At 45.9% G+C, this 25,333-nt stretch overlaps 1 protein-coding gene across 5 annotated transcripts in view; it reads left to right on the top strand.

The window, feature by feature from the left end:
• Window positions 1-25,333, top strand: part of THOC5 (THO complex 5) — a 98,376-nt gene that overhangs the window by 41,587 nt on the left and 31,456 nt on the right. For all 5 annotated transcript variants that reach the window (XM_030219225.1, XM_030219221.1, XM_030219223.1 and 2 more), the window contains 4 exons: window positions 1,559-1,636; window positions 8,853-8,893; window positions 14,900-14,999; window positions 16,171-16,279. In XM_030219225.1, the coding sequence (XP_030075085.1) occupies window positions 1,559-1,636; window positions 8,853-8,893; window positions 14,900-14,999; window positions 16,171-16,279 (328 nt within the window). The remainder of the gene's footprint in view (window positions 1-1,558; window positions 1,637-8,852; window positions 8,894-14,899; window positions 15,000-16,170; window positions 16,280-25,333) is intronic.

Below are 25,333 nucleotides of genomic sequence, written 5' to 3'. Positions count from 1 at the left end.
TTTCTTACTATGGCACCAACAGTTGTCTCCTTCTCGCCCAGCGTCTTACTGATGGTTTTGTAGCCCATTCCAGCCTTGTGCAGGTGTATGATCTTGTCCCTGACATCCTTAGACAGCTCCTTGCTCTTGGCCATTTTGTAGAGGTTAGAGTCTGACTGATTCACTGAGTCTGTGGACAGGTGTCTTTCATACAGGTGACCATTGCCGACAGCTGTCTGTCATGCAGGTAACGAGTTGATTTGGAGCATCTACCTGGTCTGTAGGGGCCAGATCTCTTACTGGTTGGTGGGGGATCAAATACTTATTTCCCTCTGCAGAATGCAAATAAATTCATATACTTTCCACAATGTGATTTTCCGGATTTAATTTGTGATGTGCTATCTCTCACTGTTACCAATAACCTACCCTTCAATTATGGGCTGCTCATGTCTTTGTCAGTGGGCAAACTTACAAAATCAGCAAGGGATCAAATACTTATTTCCCCCACTGTAACCCTCCATTGCCCCAGGTACAAATAAGTACCTGTATACAATATGTAAGCCGCATTGAGCCTGCCATGAGTGGGAAAGCGCGGGGTACAAGTGTAACAAAAAAAAAAAGTCCTTTTTCTTCCCCTACACGGCCAGGCTCTGCAGCTACATGAGCCACATTGTGTAGGGAGTTGGGGAAAGTCTCACGGTTTCAAGTCCTTCGAGACTTCCCCAACTTCCTCCACAATGCAGCTCATGTAGTTGCAGACCCTGGTCATACAGGGAAAGAAAAAGGACTTTGAGGCAACGAGAAAGAAGGGAAAATCTGGAGCCTGAGCTGTTGAGGTAAACGAGAGGTGGGGGTAGGGGGCATGAGAGAATTTGGGTGAAAGCTGGTGAAGGGGGCACATGAGAAAGAAACAAAGGGTGAGAGAGAGATGATTGTGTTCAATAAGAGAGAGCCAGTAGGAGAGGGCGAGAAATGTCCAAAATGCATGCTGTGATTAATCACGATTAATCGTGTGATTAAATTGGCGCGATTAACTGCGGCTTTGCTTTCTTTAGGTGGTGCCCACCCCTATTATTTATCATGGATAGTCAGAAAACCTGACTGGCTGGGGTGCACCCGAAGGACTAGGTTGAGAACCACATGTCTGTAGAGAACAGTGTGGAAGAAATTGTCACTGTCTTTAGAAAGCAGAAATGTCATCAAGGAAGAAATCACAGGTTTGGCCTCTGAGGCTGAGACTTTTTTCACTGTCAGTAGCATGATAACATGAGTAGGGCCTGTATATCTGACAGTCACTGTACCATGAGCCCTGAAAGAATCTCAGGACTTAGTATCCAAATCTGAAAGCCCTTTTTTGATTGGGAAGGAGGATGTGAAGACAGTTTGGTAAAAAGAGGAGAATTCTGAGAATCTTCAAGAAGAGGCTGAAGTGTTCACCACCTCCACCACCCAGTTTTGTAACATTGCCTGTCTCCAGTGGTACCCTTTCTTTCTTGAGCCATTCCATTTCTGGCGATAGACTGGTGTCCTGATTTTCTTCCATGGTTATTTCATGCCTCTTGTCTGTCGTTCCCTGCAGATAAGAAGTTGACTGTCACAATAGAAGGGAACGTGGAAGAAGCCAAGGCGCTCTTCAAACCTCCCGAGGATTCTCAAGGTAAGCAAGCTGTAGCTTGACGTTTCGGCCTTTCCTTACCACCATCTACCTTCATACCTTTTTTCTTATGACCTCTGTGTGTTCCTTGGCCTCAGTTCCAGTTAAACAGTCATTGCACTATCTGCCTTAAAAACTCTGATATTGATATTCAAAAGCATTTAAGTAGATTGTACCCAGTGCAGTGTAACTGCATAATTGCTTTTGAGTAAACTCACACTTAACCAAATACATAATTTTGGGCCCGACAACTTGATGTCCAACCAAATGCCATCTATCTAGGAGAAGGAGGGGCACGGGCAGGACCAAAAATTATCTGAATTTTTGTGGAGAAAATTATCACACAGGTAAACATGATAGAGGTATATAAAATAATGAGTGGAGTGGAACAGGTGGATGTGAAGCGTCTGTTTTGGTTTTTTTTTTTTTTTGTTACATTTGTACCCCGCGCTTTCCCACTCATGGCAGGCTCAATGCGGCTTACATGGGGCAATGGAGGGTTAAGTGACTTGCCCAGAGTCACAAGGAGCTGCCTGTGCCTGAAGTGGGAACCAAACTCAGTTCCTCAGTTCCCCAGGACCAAAGTCCACCACCCTAACCACTAGGCCACTCCACCACTCCAAAAATAGTAGGACTAGAGGGCATGCGATGAAATTACAGTGTAGTACATATAAAACAAATAGAAAATTCCTCAGCAACCCTCCAGACCGGTCAAGACACTTGGGTTATGCATGCCTACCAGCAGAGGGAGACTGAGAACACTAACTTCAAACTGAGTACATATAACCTGTGCTAGCCCTCTATCTCCAGTATTTTCTCTGTCTCAGCAGAGGGTAGACATGCAGCCTGTGCAGCTTGTCCGGTCTGGTAGGAGTTAGGTTCCGTTTTGTGAGACTAGTTAATTTTTCCTGATTTTCTGGGGATAAGTTGGTGAAAGAACAGTTACTCCCTGTGCCTGGAACGCTGTAGTGTGCAAGGGGTTGGTAGGTCCGGTGGGGCCTGCCATTGTCCCCTCTGGGGTGTCACACCCGGGTGGCCGGGTCCCTCCCCCCGACTGGCTCTCCCGTTTTGGCCAGCGTTGTGCCTCGGCTGCAGTGTTAATCCTGCAGCCTTGAGTGCCATTCAGATTATAGCAGCAGGGCTCAAATAAAGTTGAAAAAAAAAAAAAAACCCACCTCGTGTGGAGAGCTGCAGGAGCTGCACTCCGGTGTCTCCGGAGTTGTTCAGCCGGCCTGGGAGAGCTGAGTCAGTAATCTAGCGCTGGTGAGTGTTGTTTTGCTGTCTTTTAACTTCGCCGGTTGTAATCAGCTGTTTTGTTGTTAGGCGCGAGTATGTCGGGGAAGTTACTTTGTTGCCGGCTGTGCGCGCGTCGGGGTGTTGACGCGGCTGGCGGTCCCTGCCGGTTTTGTGGAGAGCCCAAGGCCCCATCCCTCGCGCCACCGGTGTTAGCTGCGGAGGTCCCTTCTGTGGGTTCGCAGGGGAGTTGTGCAGCTCAGGTTGGCGCTTCAGCGGCGGTCCCGATTTTGGCGGGAACCGCCGCCATCTTGGATTCGGGTCTTTTGGGCGCTGAGACGGTCGTGGGGCCGCAGCCTCTCCCGATTTCGAGTCCCGCTGGGGGGGAGGCCTCAGGCAGCATGGGGTTCCCTCCAGAGTTTGTTTGGAGTTTGTTTCAGGCTTGGAAGGCGGGCCCATCGGGTGCGGAGTCCCTTAGCCCTAGGTTGGGGGGGGGGCTGCCGCTAAAAGACCACGAGTGGAGTGCTCTGAAGATGTAGAGGTCTTTTCTCCTCCGGATTCTGAGGGCGATTTTAGCCCCCTGGAAGAGGAGGAGGGGTCGGTGGCAGGGCAGGATGGGGACCTGTCTTTGCCTGGGGAAGACCCCTCAGTGGTTAGGATTTTTCACAGGGATGAATTATCGGATCTCATTGAGCAGGTGTCTGCCACTTTAAGGTTTGATCCTGCGGCAGCTCCCATTGGGGATGGGAAGCAGGTGGATCCTTTGGTCAAGGGGATCAGGCGGGTCTCTCGCTCTTTCCCTATGAATGCGGACTTGAGAGATATGATCACGCAGGAGTGGCATTCGCCGGAGGCTCAGTGTAAGGTGGCTCGAGCTATGACCAAACTCTATCCTCTTCCTCAGGAGGACAGAGAGTCTCTCAGGCCCCCGACTGTGGATGCCGTTGTTACGGCAGTGACTAAGGCTACGGCTATTCCTGTGGATGGGGGGGCCGCGTTGCGGGATCCCCAGGATAGGAAATTGGAGACCTTCCTAAAGCGGAGTTTTGATCTGTCTGCCTTGGCGCTGCAAGCGTCGGTTTGTGGAGGTCTAGTGGCTCGGGCTTGTTTTCGCTGGGCTGAGAGGCTCCTGGATAGCCCGCAGGCTGATAGGGCTTCTCTGGTTCAAGATCTGGCCAAGTTGGAGATGGGGTCGTCGTTCTTGGCGGATGCGCTGTACGATTTGTTGAGGGCCTCGGCTAAGAACATGACCTTTGCGGTGGCGGCTCGGCGGGCCCTGTGGTTACGGGGCTGGGTGGCCGATGCCGCCTCCAAGACTAAACTTTGTTCCCTCCCTTTTAGAGGCTCCTTGCTTTTCGGGGAGGAATTGGATAAGTTGGTGAAGGGTCTTGGTGATGCTAAGGCCCCTCGGCTTCCTGAGCTTCGTCCCAAGGTGTCTAAGGGGGCAGCAGGGCGGGGGCGTTTTCAGGAGGCTCGGCGGTATCGGCCCGGTAGGTCCTCTGGGGGGACTAGGGGTCGGTTTTTCCAGAGAACCCAGTCCTTTCGAGGTGGCCGTCGCGGGGGGCGAGGCGCCTCTTCGGGAGCGTCCGGTACGTCCCCGGTGTCTCAATGATGGTTTGGGGACCCAGCCTCTGGTTCGCGTGGGGGCTCGCTTACGCTTGTTTTACCAGAGGTGGGTCCAGATCACGTCAGACCAGTGGGTACTGCAGATAGTGCGAGACGGGTACGCCCTAGAATTCGACAGTCCCCTCTCCGATTTCTTTCTCGTGTCTCCCTGTCATTCAAGATGCAAGGCAAGAGCAGTACGGGCCACTCTGTCGCGTCTAATCGGTTTAGGGGCGGTGGTTCCTGTCCCCAGGTTAGAAAGAGGTACGGGCTGTTACTCCATTTACTTCGTGGTGCCCAAGAAGGAAGAGGGTGCCTTCCGGCCCATTTTAGACCTCAAGAAGGTCAATGCGGCCCTAAAGGTTCCCTCCTTTCGGATGGAGACATTACGCTCAGTTATTGTAGCGGTGCAAGAAGGAGAGTTTCTGACGTCTCTAGACCTGACAGAGGCTTACTTACACATTCCCATTCTAGAGGCGCACCAGCGTTTTCTTCGCTTTGTGGTCTTAGGGAGGCATTTTCAGTTTTGTGCGCTGCCATTCGGCCTGGCGACAGCGCCTCGCACCTTCTCCAAGGTGATGGTGGTGGTGGCGGCGGCGCTGCGCTTGCAGGGTATTTTGGTTCATCCGTATCTGGACGACTGGTTGATTCGGGCCAAATCAAGGTCAGAGAGCGAGGAGGCCACCGGCCGGGTGGTGACCTTTTTGCAGTCGCTCGGTTGGGTGGTCAATCTGGCAAAGTGTCACCTGGTGCCTTCCCAGTCTCTGGAGTATCTGGGAGTTCGCTTCGACACGAAGAAGGGCCGGGTGTTTTTGACAGCTCCTCGCATCTCCAAGCTGCAGGGGCAGATCCGGCGGCTCCGAGCGCAGAGAGCGCCTTCGGCTCGGGCGTATCTTCAGGTGTTGGGTCTGATGGCAGCAACAATAGAGGTGGTTCCTTGGGCCAGGGCCCATATGAGAGAATTACAGAGAGCTTTGTTGTCTCGTTGGTCCCCTCAGTCTCAGGACCTGGAGGAGAGTTTTCCTCTGTCGGGGGTTGCCCGTCGCAGCCTTCGCTGGTGGCTCCACTCTCCGAATCTGGCGACGGGCATGCCGCTGGACTCTCCCAATTGGACGGTGCTGACCACGGATGCAAGTCTCTCGGGCTGGGGAGCGCATTGCCTGGGTCAGGTAGCCCAGGGACGTTGGACGTTGGAGGAAGCATCTTGGTCCATCAATCGCCTGGAGACTCGAGCAATTCGGTTGGCTCTTCGGTCCTTTCACAGTCTGTTAGAAGGCAAGGCAGTCAGGGTGCTTTCCGACAATGCCACGGCCGTCGCATATGTAAATCGGCAGGGGGGAACGAAGAGCCAAGCGTTAGCTGTGGAGGCGGCGGAGTTAATGTTGTGGGCAGAAGCTCATATTCAGGGTCTCTCGGCGGGCCACGTGGCAGGGGTGGACAACGTGAGCGCGGATTTTCTAAGCAGGCACACGTTAGACCCCGGGGAGTGGTCCCTCCATCCCTCAGTGTTCAATCGACTGGTGTTGGAATGGGGTCGGCCGGTGCTGGATCTCATGGCATCGGCCGACAACGCTCAGGTCGCTCGCTTCTTCAGTCGTCGAAGAGATCCTCGGGCCGAGGGCATCGACGCGCTAGTGCTCCCGTGGCCGACTCAACAGTTGCTCTATGTATTTCCGCCGTGGCCGCTGGTGGGCCGCGTGGTGCAGCGGATCGGGCGCCATGCAGGTCTAGTGGTTCTGATTGCGCCCAATTGGCCTCGACGTCCGTGGTACGGAGACCTGGTTCGGTTATTAGTGCAGGCGCCGATCCCGTTGGGTCCCAGGGTGAGATTGGTGCAGGGGCCGATCGAGATGGCCGACCCTGCTCCATTCTCGCTTACGGCCTGGCTCTTGAGAGGCTCAGATTGAGGAAGAAAGGTTTTTCGGCCAGGGTAATTGATACCATGTTGCGTTCTCGTAAGAAGTCTACTTCTTTGGCTTATGTGCGGGTGTGGCGCATTTTTGAGAACTGGTGTCAAGAGCGGGATTATGTTCCTCTACGTGTTTCGGTCGCAGAAGTTTTGGAGTTCCTGCAGGACGGTCTTGACAGGGGGCTCTCGCTCTCTTCCCTGAAAGTGCAGGTTTCAGCGTTGTCTTGTTTCCGTGGAAAGATTCAGGGGATTTCCTTGGCGGCTTCGCCGGACGTGGGGGCGGTTCTTGAAAGCTGTCAAGTTGCTTCGTCCGCCTCGTCGGCCGACGGTTCCGCCTTGGGATTTGAATTTGGTCTTGGAGGCTCTGGTAGGCCCTCCGTTTGAACCGTTGGCTTCCATCTCGTGTAAAGATCTTACTTTAAAGACAGTGTTTCTGGTGGCCATTACTTCGGCGCGTAGAATTTCGGAGCTACAGGCTTTGTCTTGTAGAGAGCTTTTTCTCTCCTTGGCTAAGGAGAAAGTGACTTTGCGGACAGTTCCTTCGTTTGTTCCTAAGGTGGTATCCTCCTTTCATGTAAATCAGGTGATTTCGTTACCAGTGTTGGGGGATAGGTCTGGTGATCTCTCTCTACGTCGTTTGGCTAAGTTGGATGTTCGACGCATTTTGCGGTCGTATTTGAGCAGAACGCAGGACTTCGGAGCGTCGGATCGTTTGTTCATTTTGTTTGGAGGTCCCAGAAAGGGGGAAGCGGCTTCCAAGGCTACTCTGGCTAGATGGTTGAAGGAGACTATTGCCTCGGCGTATTTGTTGAAGCGTCGGGCAGTTCCCTCGGTACTGAAGGCACACTCTACTCGGGGGGTAGCCGCCTCTTGGGGGGAAAGTAGTTTTATTCCTCTGCAGGACATTTGTAAGGCGGCGGCGTGGTCGTCCATTCATTCTTTTGTAAAGCATTATAGGATTGATGTGCAGGCAAAAGAGGATGCTCGGTTTGGAGCGGCTGTGTTGTCTTCTGCTTTTAGTGGGTCCCACCCTTAATGTGTCTACTGCTTTGGTACTTCCCAAGCGTCTTGACCGGTCTGGAGGGTTGCTGAGGAAGGTGAAATTAGGCCTTACCTGCTAATTTTCTTTCCTCTAGACCCTCCAGACCGGTCAAGAGCCCACCCTGTCTCTTATCAGAAGTATTTTGCAGCCGTGTCAATTATCAGAAGTATTTTTTCAGCCGTGTCAATTATCAGAAGTATTTTGAGCCGTGTTCTGCTATGTCTGTTCATTTTATATTCAGTTTGGTCGGAGAACTTTCTTTGACTCTAATATTTTGCAGAGTGGGACGCCTGGGCGTTTCATCTGTTTAAGCACACTGTTGATGTTTAACTATTAGTTTTCCAGGTACAGGGGTTTTATTAGTTCAGAGTTACTGTTACAGGGATTTGTTTCTCTGCTTTGCTAAGTGGATACTGGAGATAGAGGGCTAGCACAGGTTATATGTACTCAGTTTGAAGTTAGTGTTCTCAGTCTCCCTCTGCTGGTAGGCATGCATAATCCAAGCGTCTTGACCGGTCTGGAGGGTCTAGAGGAAAGAAAATTAGCAGGTAAGGCCTAATTTCACCTTTTTCTTCACCCAACGTGTAATTAAACTCTGGAATTCGTTGCCGGAGAACATGGTGAAGGCGGTTAGCTTGTTAGAGTTTAAAAAGGGTTTGGACGGTTTCCTAAAGGACAAATTCCATAGACCGCTACTAAATGGACTTGGAAAAATCCACAATTTCGGGAATAACATGTATAGAATGTACGTTTGGGAAGCTTGCCAGGTGCCCTTGACCTGGATTGGCCGCTGTCGAGGACAGGATGCTGGGCTTGATGGGCCTTTGGTCTTTTCCCAGTATGGCATTACTTATATTACCTTATATAAACTGCAAATTAGTGCCAGTTAGCGTCTGATTTAACAATTAAGTTATGTATGTAACTGGCAGTATTGTATTACCTGTGCATGAAAATTGGCATGCAAGATTATAGACTGCACACTGAATACCAGATGCATTTCCAAGGGAGCTGAGTCCTCTGGTAAAATGGATGCAGTTTCTCCTCATGTGATGGTGCCCTAGAAGCTGGCAGGCACTGGTTTCAGTTCTGTTTAACTCATATATTTTTGGCAGTGTTTTGGAATAACATCAGGAATCATGTTATGGGTCAGACCACGGGCTTAGCCAGACTTTGGGGGGGGGGGGTCCAGAGCCCGAGGTGAAGGGGCACATTTTAGCCCCCCCCCCCCCCCCCCGTAAAACTGTTGTGGGTTTTTCTGCATGATATTTCTGGCTGTGGTTCCCAGCAAGATATACTCAAACAAAAAGGGCGAGAGGGTTCTCATTAGATGTCAAAAGAGATATTCAGAGTCTTTCTCTCTCTCAGCAGGAATTTCATGCATACCCTTTGTTCAGATGTTTTGTCTTTCTTTTTTTGGTTTGGCCATGCAGATGATGAGAGCGACTCTGATGCTGAGGAGGAACAGACCACGGTAAAGTTTAAAATTATTTGTATACTTGAATCCACCTCTTCAATCATATGATTTTTGTTTCCCTTCCTCCCCCCCCCCCCCCCCCCCCCCACAGGAAGTGGATTAGATATGCAACTTTTGAGAGAAAGCTAGTATATCGGATTGAATTCAGGAAAAAGTTCTGCATATTGGAATGGATTGAGAAAAACAGAGCAGAACATTTACTTTTTCCTTTCTAGGAATGTGATCATGCACGCATTTTCCTTTTCTTTTGACAAAGAAGTAAGGAAACGTATAAGTCATTTTTCTAGTTGTATGTAAATTGAAATGGCACAGCTTTGTAAACCAGAATCTTACAGTTTATAGTATCTTTTTTTTTTATTATTATTTAATTTTCATGACACATCCAACAAAACAATTCAATATCAGGAAATACAACCAAAAGACAGGAAATAATCACAAAATAACTAATGAAGAGAAGGAAAATAAACCTCTGGCTTAATAGTCTACCTGGGCTAAGAAAAGGAAAAATATTTTCTACTACATAGAAATAAATGTAATTGATGACGTTTGAAAGTTTATTTATTTATTTGTTGCATTTGTGCCCCACATTTTCCCACCTATTTGCAGGTTCAATGTGGCTTACATAGTATCGTCAAAGGCGTTTGCCTAGTCGGTTGATAACAGATACAAGGTTGTATAGTGATCGTATGAGGTATAAGTGGAGGGTCGAAAGGGATGAAGATTGCGTGTTGTCCAGTATGATTATAGTCTTGCTATGTTGCTGGGTGAAGAGGTTTATGTGGGGTCGTTATGAAGGCGTTGGTAAAGTTAATTGGATCATCTTTGGTGTGCAATCCTTTGGTGTGCCTCTTGGGCTTACATAATGAAAGTTCCCTACTTTAGGCAGCTAGTATGAGTTGTAACAGCATTATCCCAGGTTGCATTGCACCACCTACAATTTCATCTTTATTTGATATTACTGCCTATCCTAATGACATCTAAGGCACAAAATAAGGGTGAGAAACTAAAAAAAAAAAAAAAAAAAAAAAAAAAGGAAATGCAACTTATGAAAATAGAAACCAAATGTAATAATAGAACTACAGCTACAGGGGCATGAAAGGAGGGGAGTAATTATCAACAAATTAAACAGAGGTCACAGGTGCCATCATTCAGACAAGAAAAGTGAACTAAAAACTACACTGAAGAAAAACAGAAGAATTTCCATACTTGGTCAGAACAAGGGTCCATCTAGCCCAGTATCCTTTTTCCACCAGTGGCCAATCCAGGTCACAAGTACCTGGCAGAAACCTAAATAGTAGCAACATTCCATGTAGAATCTCAAGAGTAGCAACATTCCATGTAGACTCTCGAAAGAGTAGCAACATTCCATGTAGACTCTCGATAGAGTAGCAACATTCCATGTAGACTCTCAAAAGAGTACAACAAAAAAAGTGGGAGGGTGACCAAGGATACCAAAGACTGGAAGATGTATCGGCACAGGAAGAAAGCAGGCCGACTGCTGGCTAGGTTGGTTGCGGGGAGAAGTGCTCACCATAAGATTGTAGCTTTGAGCGACCAGAGAGGGGGGGGGGGGGAAGGTGCACCAAAGACATTTGTGAAATTTTCCATTCTTATTATAGGGGGCTGTACTTTGCTTCCAATGACAAGGGGTTAGAGAGCAGTTTATATTTGGATATTGTGGAACTCCCATCTCTGGGCGAGAAAGACAGAAATGCTGAATGCGCCTATAACCCACAATGAAGTGTACTGGGCAATACATTAGAGCCCTCTCTCGAAGGCTCCGGGGGTAGAGTTATTGTGCTGAATTCTATAAAATTTTGGAGGAGGAAGTTTTTAACGTAGTAATAACATCTGAATCATTACCACCTTCGCTTAACGTAGCTGAAATTATTGTACTCCCCAAACCAGGACGGGATCCTAGAATCTTATAGACCTATTTCCTTATTGAATTATGAGGTCAAATTGTTTGCCAAGATCATAACGAACCATTTATCAAAAATTCTCCTTTCCCTTTTGCATGATTCTCAAGTGGGCTTTGTTCGCGGTTTGTCTATTGCTGAGAACCTGCGTAAGATCCTGGCCACTCAAAGTCTAGAAGATTGGACATCCAAATGGCAGATGAAATTTAATGTTGACAAATGCAAAGTGATGCACATTGGGAAGAATATTCCAGATCAGCATAGTTATCTGATGCTAGGGTCTACCTTAGAAGACAGCACTCAAGAAAACGATCTAGGTGTCATTGTAGACAGTACGCTGAAATCTTCTGCTCAGTGTGCAGCAACAGCCAAAAAGCAAACAGGATGCTAGGATTTGTTAGGAAAGGGTGTAAAATAAGACTAAGAGTATTATTATGCCTCTGTATCGCTCCATGCTGCGACCTCACCTTGAGTGTTGTGTTCAATTCTGGTTGCCGTATCTCAAAAATAATATAGCTGAATTGGAAAAGGTTCAAAGAAGCGTGACCAAAATGATAAAGGGGTTGGAATTCCTCCCATATGAGGAAAGGCTAAAGAGATTAGGGCACTTCAGCTTAGAAAAGAGAGCGACTGAAGGAGGGATATGATTGAGGTCTGTAAAATCCTGAGTGGTGTAGAACGGGTAGAGGTGAATTGATTTTTCACGCTTTCAAAAAGTACAAAGACTAGGAGTCACTCAAAGAAATGACATGGAAATACTTTTAAAACAGATGGGAGGAAATATTTTTTCACTCAAAGAATAGTTAAGCTCTGGAACTCGCTGTCAGAGGACGTGGTAACAGCGGTTAACGTATCTGAGTTTAAAAAAAACATTTGGACAAGTTCCTGGAGGAAAAGTCCATAGTCCCTTATTGAGATGGGCATAGGGGAAGCCGCTGCATGCCCTGGGATTGGTTACATGGAATGTTGCCATTAATTGGGTTTCTGTCAGGTACTTGTGACCTGGATTGGCCACTGTTGGACGCATGATACTGGGCTAGATGGACCATTGGTCTGATCCAGTGTGTGGATATTGTTATGTTCTTGTGTTCTAACTCCTTTTCTGACTCTCTTCTGGTGTGAGGCAAGGCATAGGTCTTTATCATGGATATCCAAAATCTGTAGCATCTCAATAAGCTGTTCATGTTGGGTTTTGTCAAAACAGAACAAACAAAAAAAAACAGAGGGAGTGACCACTGAGGTTCCAACCTTGGGATCTTTATTAACAATTCAACACTGTACAAGAACCCTAAATACGATTCGACACAGTCCTGCGTTTCGGCGCAGAAGGAACCTACCTCAGGAGTCTTGGGGACAAATCAATTTATCAACTTGTACAGTTGTCAGAGTGCAGCAAAACATGTAATGAACACCATCGAAAAGAACAATATCACATAATTTGAATTTCAGTGCTGTTAAATGTGTATATTTTTGATCTCGTTTCATGTGGTAGTCCTATTAGGTCTCAATGTGCTGCTTTCGAGTTTTCTTCTTTCGTTCTGTCTATATCTTTACTTGTTCATTTTACTATTATGTTGTTAACAAAATCGTAAGTTTGATGTTAAACTGTATGTACTATACACCGCCTTGGGTGAATCTCTTCATAAAGGCGGTTAATAAACTCCAGTAAATAAACTGTGTATGTCAAAAGCCTTCATGTAAACAATGAAGTGGAAATATGAATCTTGATGCTTCAAAACATCTTTGTTAAAACAAGAAACAAAATATTTATATTTACCACTGATCTGCCCGAACTTTAGGTTGAATCTTATTTCTTTGCTTGTATTATTGGAACTCTTAAGAAATTTGTCACATGAGGCTGATAGTTCTGTGCAACGCTTTTCAATGGTCTCAGGCTTTTTAGGTTCCTGTAGACTTAAGTAGATCCATCCACGTCTATTGTCATAAATTTCACTTCTTAGTTGTTAATTTTCAATCCTAGCATATTTCAGACAGTGGATCCATTCAGCTGCCGTTAGATTTTAGATTTAATTAGTGCGTTCTCGACATAGTCATCAAGTGAGACAGTTTTTTCAGTTGGTGTGGAGAGATCGGCTGTCGGTTTCGGGCCTTTCTAAAGCCCTGGGGACGTTGCCTTCCTGTAAAGACCGGGAGTTGATTAGACAGCGTTGGGCCTGAGATTTATCAAGACCCAACCTCTCCTTAGATGTTAATGTTTTGACTTCTTGAATTCCTCAGATGTCTGGCAATGCCGGTTTGTGGGAATGTCAATACCGCATTCTTCATAGAGCGTATCTTACAAAAGCTCAGATCTTTAAAATGGGGGAGCAGACACTCCTTTGTGTGGGAAGTGTGAAAGGGTGCCGGGTTCCTTTTTTCATTGTTATGGGATTGTTTTAGGGTGCAGAATTTTTGGGCCTCTATTCTTCGCTATCTGATGTTCCTATTAGGTTGTAGGATTTTGTGCACTCCCTCTGGAATTCTCTTAGATAAGTATGAACTTTTTGCATTTCAGGGTGGCTCAGCCAGGCAACTGATTCATAAGGCTTGCTTGATCGGAAAGAGACTCATTTTGAGTCAGTGGGTTAGTGACTCCCCCCGCGGACTTCTGGCATTGGAGGACTAAATTACACGAGCTCATGCTTTTTGAGCATCGGGGAGTGCGGGGATCTCCTAAGCTACAGAAGCAATTCCTTGACATTTGGGGTTCATATATACAAACTTTGCACACTCGGGACAGAAGTTTAGTGGTTAATTCTCTTTGATATCCCTGGGATGTGGGAGCTTGATTGTCTTTTGGGTATGGCTGTGCTCTCTGAAGTTACCTCTCTAGAGGATTCGAAGGGTGAGATCGTGGGGTGGGGAGGGATCTGTTGAGGAGTTCAGGTACATTTATAGTTGGTCCATACTTGCCGCTTGAGAGGGGTTTTTTTTTCTCTCTCTGTTCCCTCTCAGTAGTTGGCGTGTTAGAGACGCCCTTTTATCTGCGGCCAGTAGATGCACGGCAGTTTAGAGATGGGGGATGGGGTGGGGGGAGAGGGGAGTTGTCAACCATTTGTTGGGGGATGTTTATGTGAGGTATGTTCTTTGTGGTTTGGCCTTACTTTGCTTCTGATGGTGGATTGTGCGTATATGAGTACCACTATTTTATCCTTCTGGAATTTGGGATGTGTTAACTAGTAAAGGGGGGGAGGTGTTAATGGTCAAAAGTTTGATGACAGATGTTATTTTTTGCATAGTCTTTCTCTTTGTATGAGCGTTTTCTTTGGATTGTTATCAAGAAACTGTTGGAACATAACATGAGAGGGAGGGTCGGGATATGGGATTGGGTAGGGGGAGGAGGAAACTGTTCTAAATATTTGATGATGTAATTATCTTATACTTAGATTGTTTTGTTAACCATGTTTTTTTTCTGTATATTGAATGTGGTGATTGTTTATTTTGCTGAATCATCAATAAAAATTGTTTAAACATTAGATGGAATTAGTTGCCTTTTTAAGCCCAAGCTTGACAGACATTACAGTTGAGTATACAGTAGGCATTTCTCTGCCCCAGAGTGCTTGTAATTGAAGTTGGTACCTGAGGCAATGGAGGGTGAAGTAATTTGCCCAAGGTCATAAGGTGAGGAAGCATTGCTTTGTTCCTTTTCGCTTATTTACAAGAGATCTTGTTTCATCCTAGTGCCAAGGCCCTTGGTGGCCTTTAACCCCATTAGCCTAGTTGTGTGATACAAACATATTTTTATGTAGATTCCGGGGTTACCTGAGAGTCTTTTGGGACGTGATCATTTGCATTTGTTGATGGCTTACTTGTGAGGTTCTTGTAGCCTGTATAGTTCAGTTTCAAGAGATTTATAACAGTGCAGGGCTGAGTTATTTTTAAGTTTAATTTGGTTCTTTCTGTGTGGGAATGTTGAGTAAGTTTCAGTAGAAGGAGCGCTAACGCACCTTCTCTTCGGATTGTTAAATGTACCGTGTGCAGGCATAGTCTTGGTTTATTCCCTCATCCAGGCAGTGTTTGGGATATAGAGGGAGATTGTACATATCTATGAAAAATGTGATGGAGTGTTGGGTTTGTGTTACAGAAACGCAGGCGCCCAACATTGGGTGTTCAGCTCGATGACAAGTGGAAAGAGATACTGAAGAGGCACCCGCTTTCAGTCTGTCTCAATCTCAAGTGCCAAGGTAATGGAGGGCTTGGAAGGGGACCATCAAGGGTGAAGCTCTATAAATTAATCATCTATTGTGATCTACAGAAACACTTAACCTGCATGGTTGTATCATTTTCTGAGACTAACATTTAATTTAAAATGGGATTTATGTTCTGCATGTAGCAAGAAGTTTCAAAGTGGATTACATAAGAAAATGAAGTCATGTACAGTAATATACCTAACAAATGAAGACTCAGAGGGAGTAAGAATCAAGGTCCATATTTTTCGAAAATGTAGTTAATGCTCACACCTAGTAAATGCTTGCATTACAAATATTATTACAGTTCTGACATTAACTTAACATGTTTCATTTTATATTGAGCAGTCTTTAAAAATATCCTCTTAATATACATAATAGAGTCTTTCAAAGTTTGGAGTCATTTTTCTCTGACTATCAATTTTTGGACATTGATCGTTCTTCCCTCTTAGTCTTCAAATGTTGACTATTCCAATCCATAATCCATTTTCATCGCTCTTCATAACATGATCTCGGCTCAAGCTTTAAGCAACAGAACAAGGAAACTTAGGACCAGATGTATGAAAGAATTTTTCCCATTTTGTGTGTCTGGGGAGAAAATATGTAGTACTTCCTTAGATTCCAAATTATTTGAGCTGCACCTTGTTAGATTCGTTATAAGCTATTGAACATTAGTATTTGAGAGTAGAGCAACCAATACATGTTGTACACTTTTCTGCCACAACGGCTGTGACACAGGACTGAGATTCTAAGATATTATATTTGAACGGTTTTTATTGGTGATGTACCACGTCAAACGAAACCAATAAAGTCAAACATTTTGTAAACATTCAGTCATGTCATAATTGTACATATGCATCTAGTCTAACATCATCATCATTATTTTACATCCTTTCCTCCCCCTTCCCCCACCCCCCAACCTCCCCTTTATTTTACTCCTTTACCTTTATTTACTTATTTCATGGTAATTATACTAGCAATATCTATTATAGGTCTTAACCGGTCCAAAATCCGTAGCCAATATCGGCTGGATGTCTCACTATCTCGGACGTATCCAATTTGTTAAGCACTGCACTTCTAGCCTTGTGGGAGATATTTTGTAAATATTTAGACTATATATTAAAGATAGATTCTAAGATATTAATATGGCAAACTCTCATTTTCACAGATAACAGCATCCTCCACCTGGCCTTCTATTACCTCATGAACCTGAACATAATGACCGTCCAGTCCAAAGTGACGACTGCTTTAGATCTGTCTGGGGCTATCAGTGCAGGGTAAGCTGCTTTGGCTTCAAGGTCTCCAAGACTGAGAAGACCTCATGCTGGAGCTTCAATTCTGCTGAACAACAGTCTCCAGGCAGCATATTTACTGTTGAAATCTACTCTCGTGAATGGCAGTTAAATCTTGATTCCATTATGTAGTTTCCTACTATTCCAGAACCTGTGGGATAGTTGTGTCCATCAACCAGCAGGTGAAGATAGTGAACAGAAAACTGAGCTGAGACATATCTCTCTTGGCATCCAGCTCCTCAGTATTTTCTATCTCCAGCAGGTGGATGGAAATACTTTTCAGCCTCTGGCTCTGAGTGGTTTGCTCCTGGTCCAGTTGGTCAGCTGGTTCCCAGTTGAGCTTTGCGGGTGGCTTGAGTCTGCAGAGTCCTGTCTGTCTCTGGTGCCCTGCGAATTTACTTCTTCCTCAGCAATCCTCCAGATCGTTCAAGACGCTTGGGTTATGCACTCCTACCAGCAGAGGGAGACTGAGAACACTAAAACTTCTTATACAAGTAGCCTGTGCAGACCTTCTGCTAACCAGTATTTTCTCAGTCTCAGCAGAGGGTAGATGTGTGCAGCCTGTGCAGTGTACTCAGTCTGGTAGGCCCGTTTGGGGTTTCTAGGTTGGGTTGTAAATGTTAGAGAACCCACACTTGGATCTCTATTACAGGGTGTAAGTCCTAAGGGGCTTCTTATTCCCTGTGGGGTGTCACACCCGGGTGGCCGGGTCCCTCCCCCTGTGCTCTTCCTCTGGAGGACTGCTTGACCTCGGCTACAGACCTGGTTCTGTACCCTTGAGGCGTTCAGGCATCAGCAACGAGGTTTAAAAAAAAAACGTTTTTAAAAGGCGGCTATTTTGGCCATTCTTGTGGCAGTCCAGAGATAAAATGTCTTCAAGGGCATTATTGCCTTAGGCGGTTTTGCCTATTAGTCTGTCAGAGCACAAAGCAACTGTTTTTATTGTGTTTGCGGCCATTATGTCTAAGCCGGCGAGGTGTCGATTTTGCGCGAAGCGTGGGCTTGAAGTGAAAGGTGGGCAATGTAGATTTTGTGGGGAGCCTACGCTGTCAGCGCTCTTGCCCCCCATGCTTTCCCCTGAGTCGGCGGAGGTGTTGGGCGGTGATTTGACCGCACATTCCGGGCCGGCAACGGCGGGGCCGGTTTTGGCGGGAAACGCGGCCATTTTGGCTGCGCGACCCGGGTCGGCCTCGACGGAGCCGTTTTTGGCGGGAAGCGCGGCCTGTTTCTTATGGAGCCCTCCTTTTTCAGCACAACAACCTAAAAAAAAAAAAAAAAAGAGGTTTGCTGGAGAGCGTGGGAAAGAGTATCGGTCCTGAGCCTTTCCCATCTGTGGTAAGACTTGTGGAGACTGTGAGCTTGGGGGGGGAACAGTCGGCACTGGTAAGTCCGATTAAAGTTTAACTGAGAACCCTTTGGAGGGCTGCAAGTTCTGCTTGATGCAAGGAAGGGATCCTGACTTACCACTTGGGACACATTATGCTGTGCTTGTGACAGGTGGAGTGAATAGCGATTCCTTCAGAGACAGTTAAGCAATGTTCCTGCTGTGGGACCTGCTAGCTGGTGTTGGTGTGCTGCAGTGCATGCAAGCCGGGAATCCTGCGGGTTGCAGAGGAAATGGCGGCAGCACATCTTCAGTTTTGGTGCAGCATCCGAATATGCCGGGGTCTTTGGGCTCTCCATCAGAGCCGCTGCGCAGTTTGATTCAGGAGAGCATGGGAACGGACACCATTTTGTGTGGGCCAGCTGCCAGTGTGCAGCAGTCTCTCTGCTGATCTTGCACGGAGCATAGCCACCATTTTACAGCCCCAGGGCCCGACAGAGCATTCCGCTGCATCAGCATCTTTTTTTTTTTTTTTTCTTGAGTTTATAGTGCTCTTACACTTATCTAGATTGTAAGCTCTTTGAGCAGGGACTGTGTTGTTTGTGTATGGTGTACAGTGCTGCATATGCCTTGTAGCGCTATAGAAATGATAAGTAGTAGTAGTAGTTGCTGCAAAGTGTTTCAGTTTCTCTCCCCGCTGCCCTTCCCGCTCCTAAGAGATCTTGTTTAGATCTCCAGGAGTGGGCAGATGAGGCTATCTCTGCTTCTTCCTCCTTATCTGATGTGACCTTGGTCTATTCAGAGGAGTCGTCGTTAAAGGAGCTGTTAGAGAAGGGGGATAATCTGAAAATGCTGAGGTTGTTTCATAAAGAGGAACTCAGTACTCTTATTTCTGATCACTGACAGTGCTTTCGATTGAGGAGCCTTCTGCTTCAGCGTCAGGAGTTCCATCTTCGTAGATCATGAGGTGGCTTAGATGGCCTTCTAAGCTCTTTTCAATGCATCCAGACATTCAAGACCTGATTACAGCAGAATGGGTCTCACTGAATGCGGGGCTGGGAGTGGGAATAGCTATGGCTCACCTCTGCCTGTTAGTTCCAGAGGAGAAAAATAAATTGCAACTTCCAGGGTGTGCTCCCTGTTTATAGCGGTGAAGACCACCTTTCTGGTGGAAGGAGGCATTGCCCTAGTAGACCTACAGGACAGGAAGCTAGAAAGCTCGCTGAAACAAGACTTGTTAGGATGCAGCCAGTGGAAGTGCCTCAGAACCAGAGGCTGAAAAGTGTGGCTATTCTTATGTGTCCGTCCACCTGCTGGAGATAGAAAATACTGTGGAGCTGGACTGGATACCAAGAGAGAGATATGTCTGAGCTCAATTTTAATTTCTCTATCTCCACCTGCTCGTTGATGGACACAACTGTCCCACAACGTATGGATTAGTGGAAAGGACTAAAGGAAAGAAAATTTATCAAGTAAGACCTAATTTCTCATAATGTCTTTTGTTGGGGCCTGGCACTTGGCTGAGGCTATAGCACACTGCAGAGTTGTTTTTCAATCTGGGACTGATAATGATTACACGCACCGTGGTTTGCCGAGCTGAGGTACACAGGAGCAGTGCTGGGGTAGGTCTCAGAGGGGACTGACTTTCTGACCAGCAAAAGGGACTTCAGCTGTAGAAACATGGAACTTGATGGCAGAAAAAGACTACATGGCCCATCCATTCTGTCCATCCACCCCAGAATGAATGGAGTATCTGGTCTATTTTTCTTCTGTCACGTTCTCTGCTTTATCCTAGTTCAGGGGTAGGCAACTCCAGTCCTCGAGAGCCGCAGGCAGGTCAGGTTTTCAGGATATCCACAATGAATTTGCAGGAGATAGATTTGCAAGCACTGCCTCCATGGTATGCAAATCTATCTCATGCATATTTATTGTCGATATCCTGAAAACCTGACCTGCCTGCGGCTCTCGAGGACCAGAGTTGCCTACCCCTGAACCAGTTGAAAGGTTAAGAGGTTAAAAATGCAAATAAAGTACATTTTCTTATCATCCAGGGATTTTACAAGCAAAATGGCACTCGGGCTTATTTTTTTAGGACTCCATAGTTATTACTGCTACTATGTTCATTTCTATAGTGCTACTGGATGTTCACAGTGCTGTACACTAGACATGTTTGAGACAGGTGGGCTTGTAGTCTAGATTTGACTATGGCCACAGATGGAATTTGACATACTGACTCAGAAAGTCTATCTCAGGTATACAGCACAGCAAAATAGAAGGAACAGAGTCTGGAGTTGGCAATGGAGGAGAAGGGTACAGATAAGAGAGACTTACCCAATGAACGGAGTTCCTGGGGAGGGGTGTAGAGAGAGATACTGAGGAGCTGCGGAATGAATGCACTTGTAAGTCAGTACGAAGAGTTTGAATTGTATATAGAAATGGGTAGGGAGCCAATGAAGTGAAGAATCCTCAGCCTGCTGGTGTAACGGCTAGTCCACTACTCATGCTGTCCCTTTGAAAACTAGTGCAAAGTCAATAGGTAAAAATATCTGTGGTTTATCAGTTTTTTAAAAATGCCTCCTAGTGTCTGCGGGCTTGCCTGGATCAGTCTAGTACCATACATGTGTGGCCACGCAGACAAGCCATGGAAGCCCTTGTTACTGAGATGTTTTCAGCAGGGGGAGCCGTATCCTTGCCAAGTGATTAAGTTGGTTTGACAATCATCACCTTCTCCTCAGCCAGCTGGAAGCTACATAGGGTAGCAATCTACAAAGCTTGGCCAAACGTGCATCAGCTTATACAGTTGTCTGTTAGCTGGAGACTTCAGAAATGACGGGATGTAACTTGCTTGTTCCTGGGATGTTGGCAGGGGCGTATCTGAGATTCGGCAGTAGGGGGGGCAGGGGCTAGAGTGAGGGGGCACATTATAACACCCCCCCCCCCCCACCGCCGTCAAACTCCGTCCAACTGGAAGGATGCATCATGCAGCTTTAACAGCACGAGGATGAAGATGAAGTTAAAGAAGACCTCGGCTGGGCTGGCGGGGGTTGGGGTCCCCCTCCAGCTGAAGTAATAGTTTAAAAAACCAGCAGGAGCGGACCTCGGGAGTAGGTGACGGGTAGGCGGGGAAAGGGTTGGCGGTAGGCGGGAGAGGGTTAACGGCGCTAGGGGGGTCCAGGGCGATATCTGCGGGGGCCCAGGCCCCTGTGGCCCCATGCAGATACGCCCCTGGATGTTGGTACAAAAAATTTGCGAAAACAACTGAGGCTCTAAAATTCTAATGTAATCATAGTACAGTGATATATGATATTTACAATAAAACGAGAAAAAGACCTCAAAACACCCAAATGCCTACTACAATTTTGGGTTCTTTCACTGGGGTTGTGGTATTCATCATAGGTCTAAAAAACCTCGTAATGTTTCATTATTTTTTCTCTATTTTAATGTTCATCATAAATCTAAAAAAACTCGTAATTTTCTTTATTTTTAATTTTATCGCAAAAATCACTATTCTTTAATGCAACAGCAGCTATATACTTGACTTTTTTAGATAGCAAAAAAGGTCGAGCACTTAGCTGGCACCCACTTATTTAAAATTTTATCACCAAAAGTACTCTATCTTTGTAGATAGCAAAAAAAGTCAAGCACTTAACTGACTCCTGATGGCGGCCAAACCCGTTTCACTCTAACGGCTTCCTCAGGGGTTGTGCGTTGACATTTTAAAATGACAAAGGAGAGTATCATTCATAAAAAGATCACATTGCGTTTCACTGACTGCTACCTAAGTTAACTGATGAGCTGCTGAATACCTGCAGTACCCAGGTAACTCCCAGCGGCTGCCCCCAAATCAGGATAATGTCATTACCTGATGGGGGCTAACACTGACTTTCAGGGTCTAATGAACCAGTGGCAGCCTGTGTTTAAAAAAAAACACACTCCGGCTGATATTCAGCGCAAGTTAACCGGTCAGGAACAACCGCTGCACCAGTTAAATCGCGTGGTGGCTAACCAGGCATTTTCAGCAGCACTGAACCAGTTACCTTTGCTGAACATGATCGGTTAGCGCCAAAGTGTAAGCTGGCTATGTTGGGGGCGTTTCATAAGTGTTTGCCATACTGGAACAGACTGAAGGTCCATCAAGCCCAGTAACCTGTTTCCAGCAGTGGCCAATCCAGGTTACATATACCTGGCAAGATCCCAAAACAGTAAATACATTTCCTTAGCGTCCCTCCGGACCGGACCAGGATTGGACTGATGGGTTGTGCTCGCCTACCAGCAGGTGGAGACTGAGAAAAAAACTCTGACTCTAGAGAGCCAATAGGAGCCCTGGCCATGTGACCTTAGCCTCAGTATTTTCTCAGTCTCCCAGCAGGTAGGAAGTGAGCCCATTAGTCTCTCTCCTTTTCTCTTTAGATATTACAGATATTTGTGATAATTCTTCTGTGCTTGGAATCTTATTTAAAGGCTTGACAGGGTTTCCTTTCTCTTCTTTCTTTGATAGCCTCGGGGGTGTTAAACTCGGGTGTCTCGAGTCCACCCCCCTTCCTCCCCATCTCCCTGGCTTAGCAGGGAAGGGCCGTCCCTTTCTCTGGAAAGGTGTACCGTCTTTGGGAGAGGCAGCCACTTTTAACAGGCAGCTGCTTTAAAAGAATTAAATCAAATAAAAGGAAATTCAAAGAAGCAGCCTTTCTTTCCCCAGACTTCTAAGGAGCAGGCAGCTCCAGTGTTTTATTATGATTGAGGGGTTATAAAAAAAAAAAAAAAAAGACAAACAGAAGAAAATAATTGTGTCTGTGACTTTAAACAGCGATTTTTCTTGTCAGATTTAATTTCCTCCATTTTCTTGCGTTTTGGCGGCGGCAGTTTAAACAAATGAAAAAAAAAAAAAGAAAGGTGCGAACCGCGTAAGCGCGGCCACCTGTTTTTTCCGATATGGCTTAAAAGTTCAAACAGCTGCTGTCGGTCAGCGTCGCGCAGTTCACGCAGCCGGAACGTGTAAATTTTGCTCTCCCTTCAAGGTTTCTTCGGGTCCGGTGCTGCCTCCGTTTTTTTTTTTTTTTTTCGGGGCCTTTTTTGCCGGCTGTTGTTTCTTCGCCGTTCCATTGGGCTCCGCTTGTTCGGAGGTGTCGGGCGCGCTGTCGACGATCGCCACGGGGCCAGTGGCGCGAACGGCGGCCATTTTGTTTCTCCCTCCGTCTTTTCAGTCAGGGATCTCTCTGCTGAAGGTAAGGCTGCAGTTCATAGAGCAGTTCGGCTCCAAGATGTGTACACTTTTGTATGTGCTGAACGGCGTATTCTAAAATGCTCTTCACATCAGCAGGCAATATTTGGTTGAAAAGGGGGCTCCTTTCATATATGGATATATAACAAGCTTTTCTTGTTTTAAATTTCTATGTATCACGGGGCTGTTAACACTAGTTTTTTCTGGTGCTCAGTCATTTTTCATTGCCTGGTGGAAAATCTACATCTTATCATAATATCATAATTCATTTCAAGCATTTTCCTCAATAGCTGTAGTATTATACAGTGTTTTAAGAACTTTGGAAACTTTCTCTATAGGCATAGAGTAAATTTCTGTCTTTCTCATTCCCTGGTGGATAGGACTACATTGTCTAAGAGTCAATTGATTGGTACTTTGCACTTCTGACCATAATATCTTAGTTCCTTTCACGCATTTTACTCCATGCCTATGATGTTATATAGTGTTTTAAGAACTTAACAGACAATCACTCTCAATGGCTGTAGTGTTATACAGTGTTTTCTTTTTCAGACTTTAAGAAGCCTTCTCTAGAGGCATACAGTAGATTGTTCAGATGCCATGGGGATATATCAGCTTTTTCATATTCTCTGAGGGACAGTCCTGTCTACCAAGCTCCCAATCACTCAGCTGCCTTAGCAGGCATGCTTTATTCATGTCTTCCCTTCTTTTCCTACTGCCTTGAAGCCTCTCATATTTCATTTTAGCTTTCTTCTGGGTTTTACAGGACATATGGTCACTTAGAGAATAAAGTCATCCTTTCATTTTGCATATTTCCCACTTAAAGATAGTGGAAGGTCCTCAAACCATCTACTCGTATTTGTCTCTACTCTATCAGTGCAGCATTGGCAGATTATAAACATCCTGGTTTGGTCCAGTATGCCTATACATACCATCTGCTATCTCTTCCTCTTCCTTAGAGAACTGATGTTATATCAAGCTTTCTTGAATTCAGATACAGTCTTGTCTACACTGCCTTCACCAAGTGGCTGTGGCACAACTTCACTTTTTTCGTTACAGGTATTTTCCAAGTTTGTCCTTTCATTTTCATTCTATGCGCCTTCACTCCAGAGTGTTCTTTCAATTGGAAGGGGATTCACTCACTTCCTATGTATTTATGCCATAGGTACATAAGTGTGGTTATGCTGGGTAAGGCCTAAAGTCCATCAAGTCCAGCATTCATATCTAATGGGCATAGGTACATACGTTTTGCCATTCTGGGAAAGCTCAAATGTCCACCTGTCTACAACCAGAACAGCATTAATAAAAAAAAAAAAAAACCTCTCACGAGAGTATCGAACAGAAATCTCTGCTCCAAAAGCAAGGCTTTGCAGTAATTCTGCAAACTAACGCATATAATATTTGCCATGGCTGTTCACCACTAGGAACACCGGGGACCCTGGGCCTAGGTTCGGTGTTTTAACCTGAAACAAGCTCAACATTCATATCTATTGGGTGTGAGTCTGGTACTACTACTACTTAACATTTCTAGAGCGCTACTAGGGTTACGCAGTGCTGTACAAATTAACAAAGAAGGACGTTCCCTGCTCAAAGGAGCTTACAATCTACATCTCAGTGAGGGAGGACGCATGACCGTGGAAAGTGGATTAGTGGTATGTGAATTAGGGAGATCCAAGAAATTACAGGCCGGTGAATCAGACGTTCATACTGGGACAATTTTTTTCTGTCCGGAGCGTACTACCATAGCTGGTGGACTTCTATATTCAGAACTTACCCAACTATGGAACGCCATAGAGATAGGGTTGGAGTTTGTAGCCCTATTTAACTGGTGTCCTTGGTCACCCTTCCTCTTCTCCTCAGGATCCAGAGAATGGCTAGTTTTTTGCTTATGCATTAACCGGTCATTTTCAGCAGTACTCTCTCTTCCATTCTTTTATAGATCTAAGAGGATGTTCATTGCGCTCTTAGGGTCATTTCATTCTTACCTAGACGACTGCCTAATTGGAGAAAGTCTTATCAGCAGAGTTCTCAGGTCACGCACCGGGTGTTGCATTTCTTACAGTCTCTAGGTTGGGTGGTGATTGTAGCCAGGCCTCTCTTTTGATCTCTCATTTGATCTCTCATCAGATATCTCTGATTTTCTCTTTGTTTAGTCAGGTGGGCGCACAGTCTTTTGTCTCCTCTGCAAACATCCTAGTTTATATTTTTCTTGGTGACCTTGGGCCTTCGGCCATTTCCTCGCTCTATTCTGCAGAATGCAATTTTACTTTCTAATGCCCAAGAAGGAATTTTCCTTCATCCTATTGCGAATCTCAGGGTCATCAATCGCGCTATTTAAGTGTCATCTAGTTATCTCAAGAACCTTAGTTCTGTCATTGGGATGCTTCGTGCAGTACACGTGCAGTACACTTTTTGGCAGAAGCTTGTTTGTATATATTTTTTTCTGGGGGACCTCAGCAATTCGTTTTACCTTCGGGTGAATTTTGTTTTCCCTACTGAC

This window comes from Microcaecilia unicolor, chromosome 11 (genome assembly GCF_901765095.1).
Source record: "Microcaecilia unicolor chromosome 11, aMicUni1.1, whole genome shotgun sequence".
Lineage (NCBI taxonomy): Eukaryota > Metazoa > Chordata > Amphibia > Gymnophiona > Siphonopidae > Microcaecilia > Microcaecilia unicolor.
The sequence above is the reverse complement of the archived record's forward strand: the minus strand, read 5'-3'. Positions and strand labels throughout refer to the sequence as shown.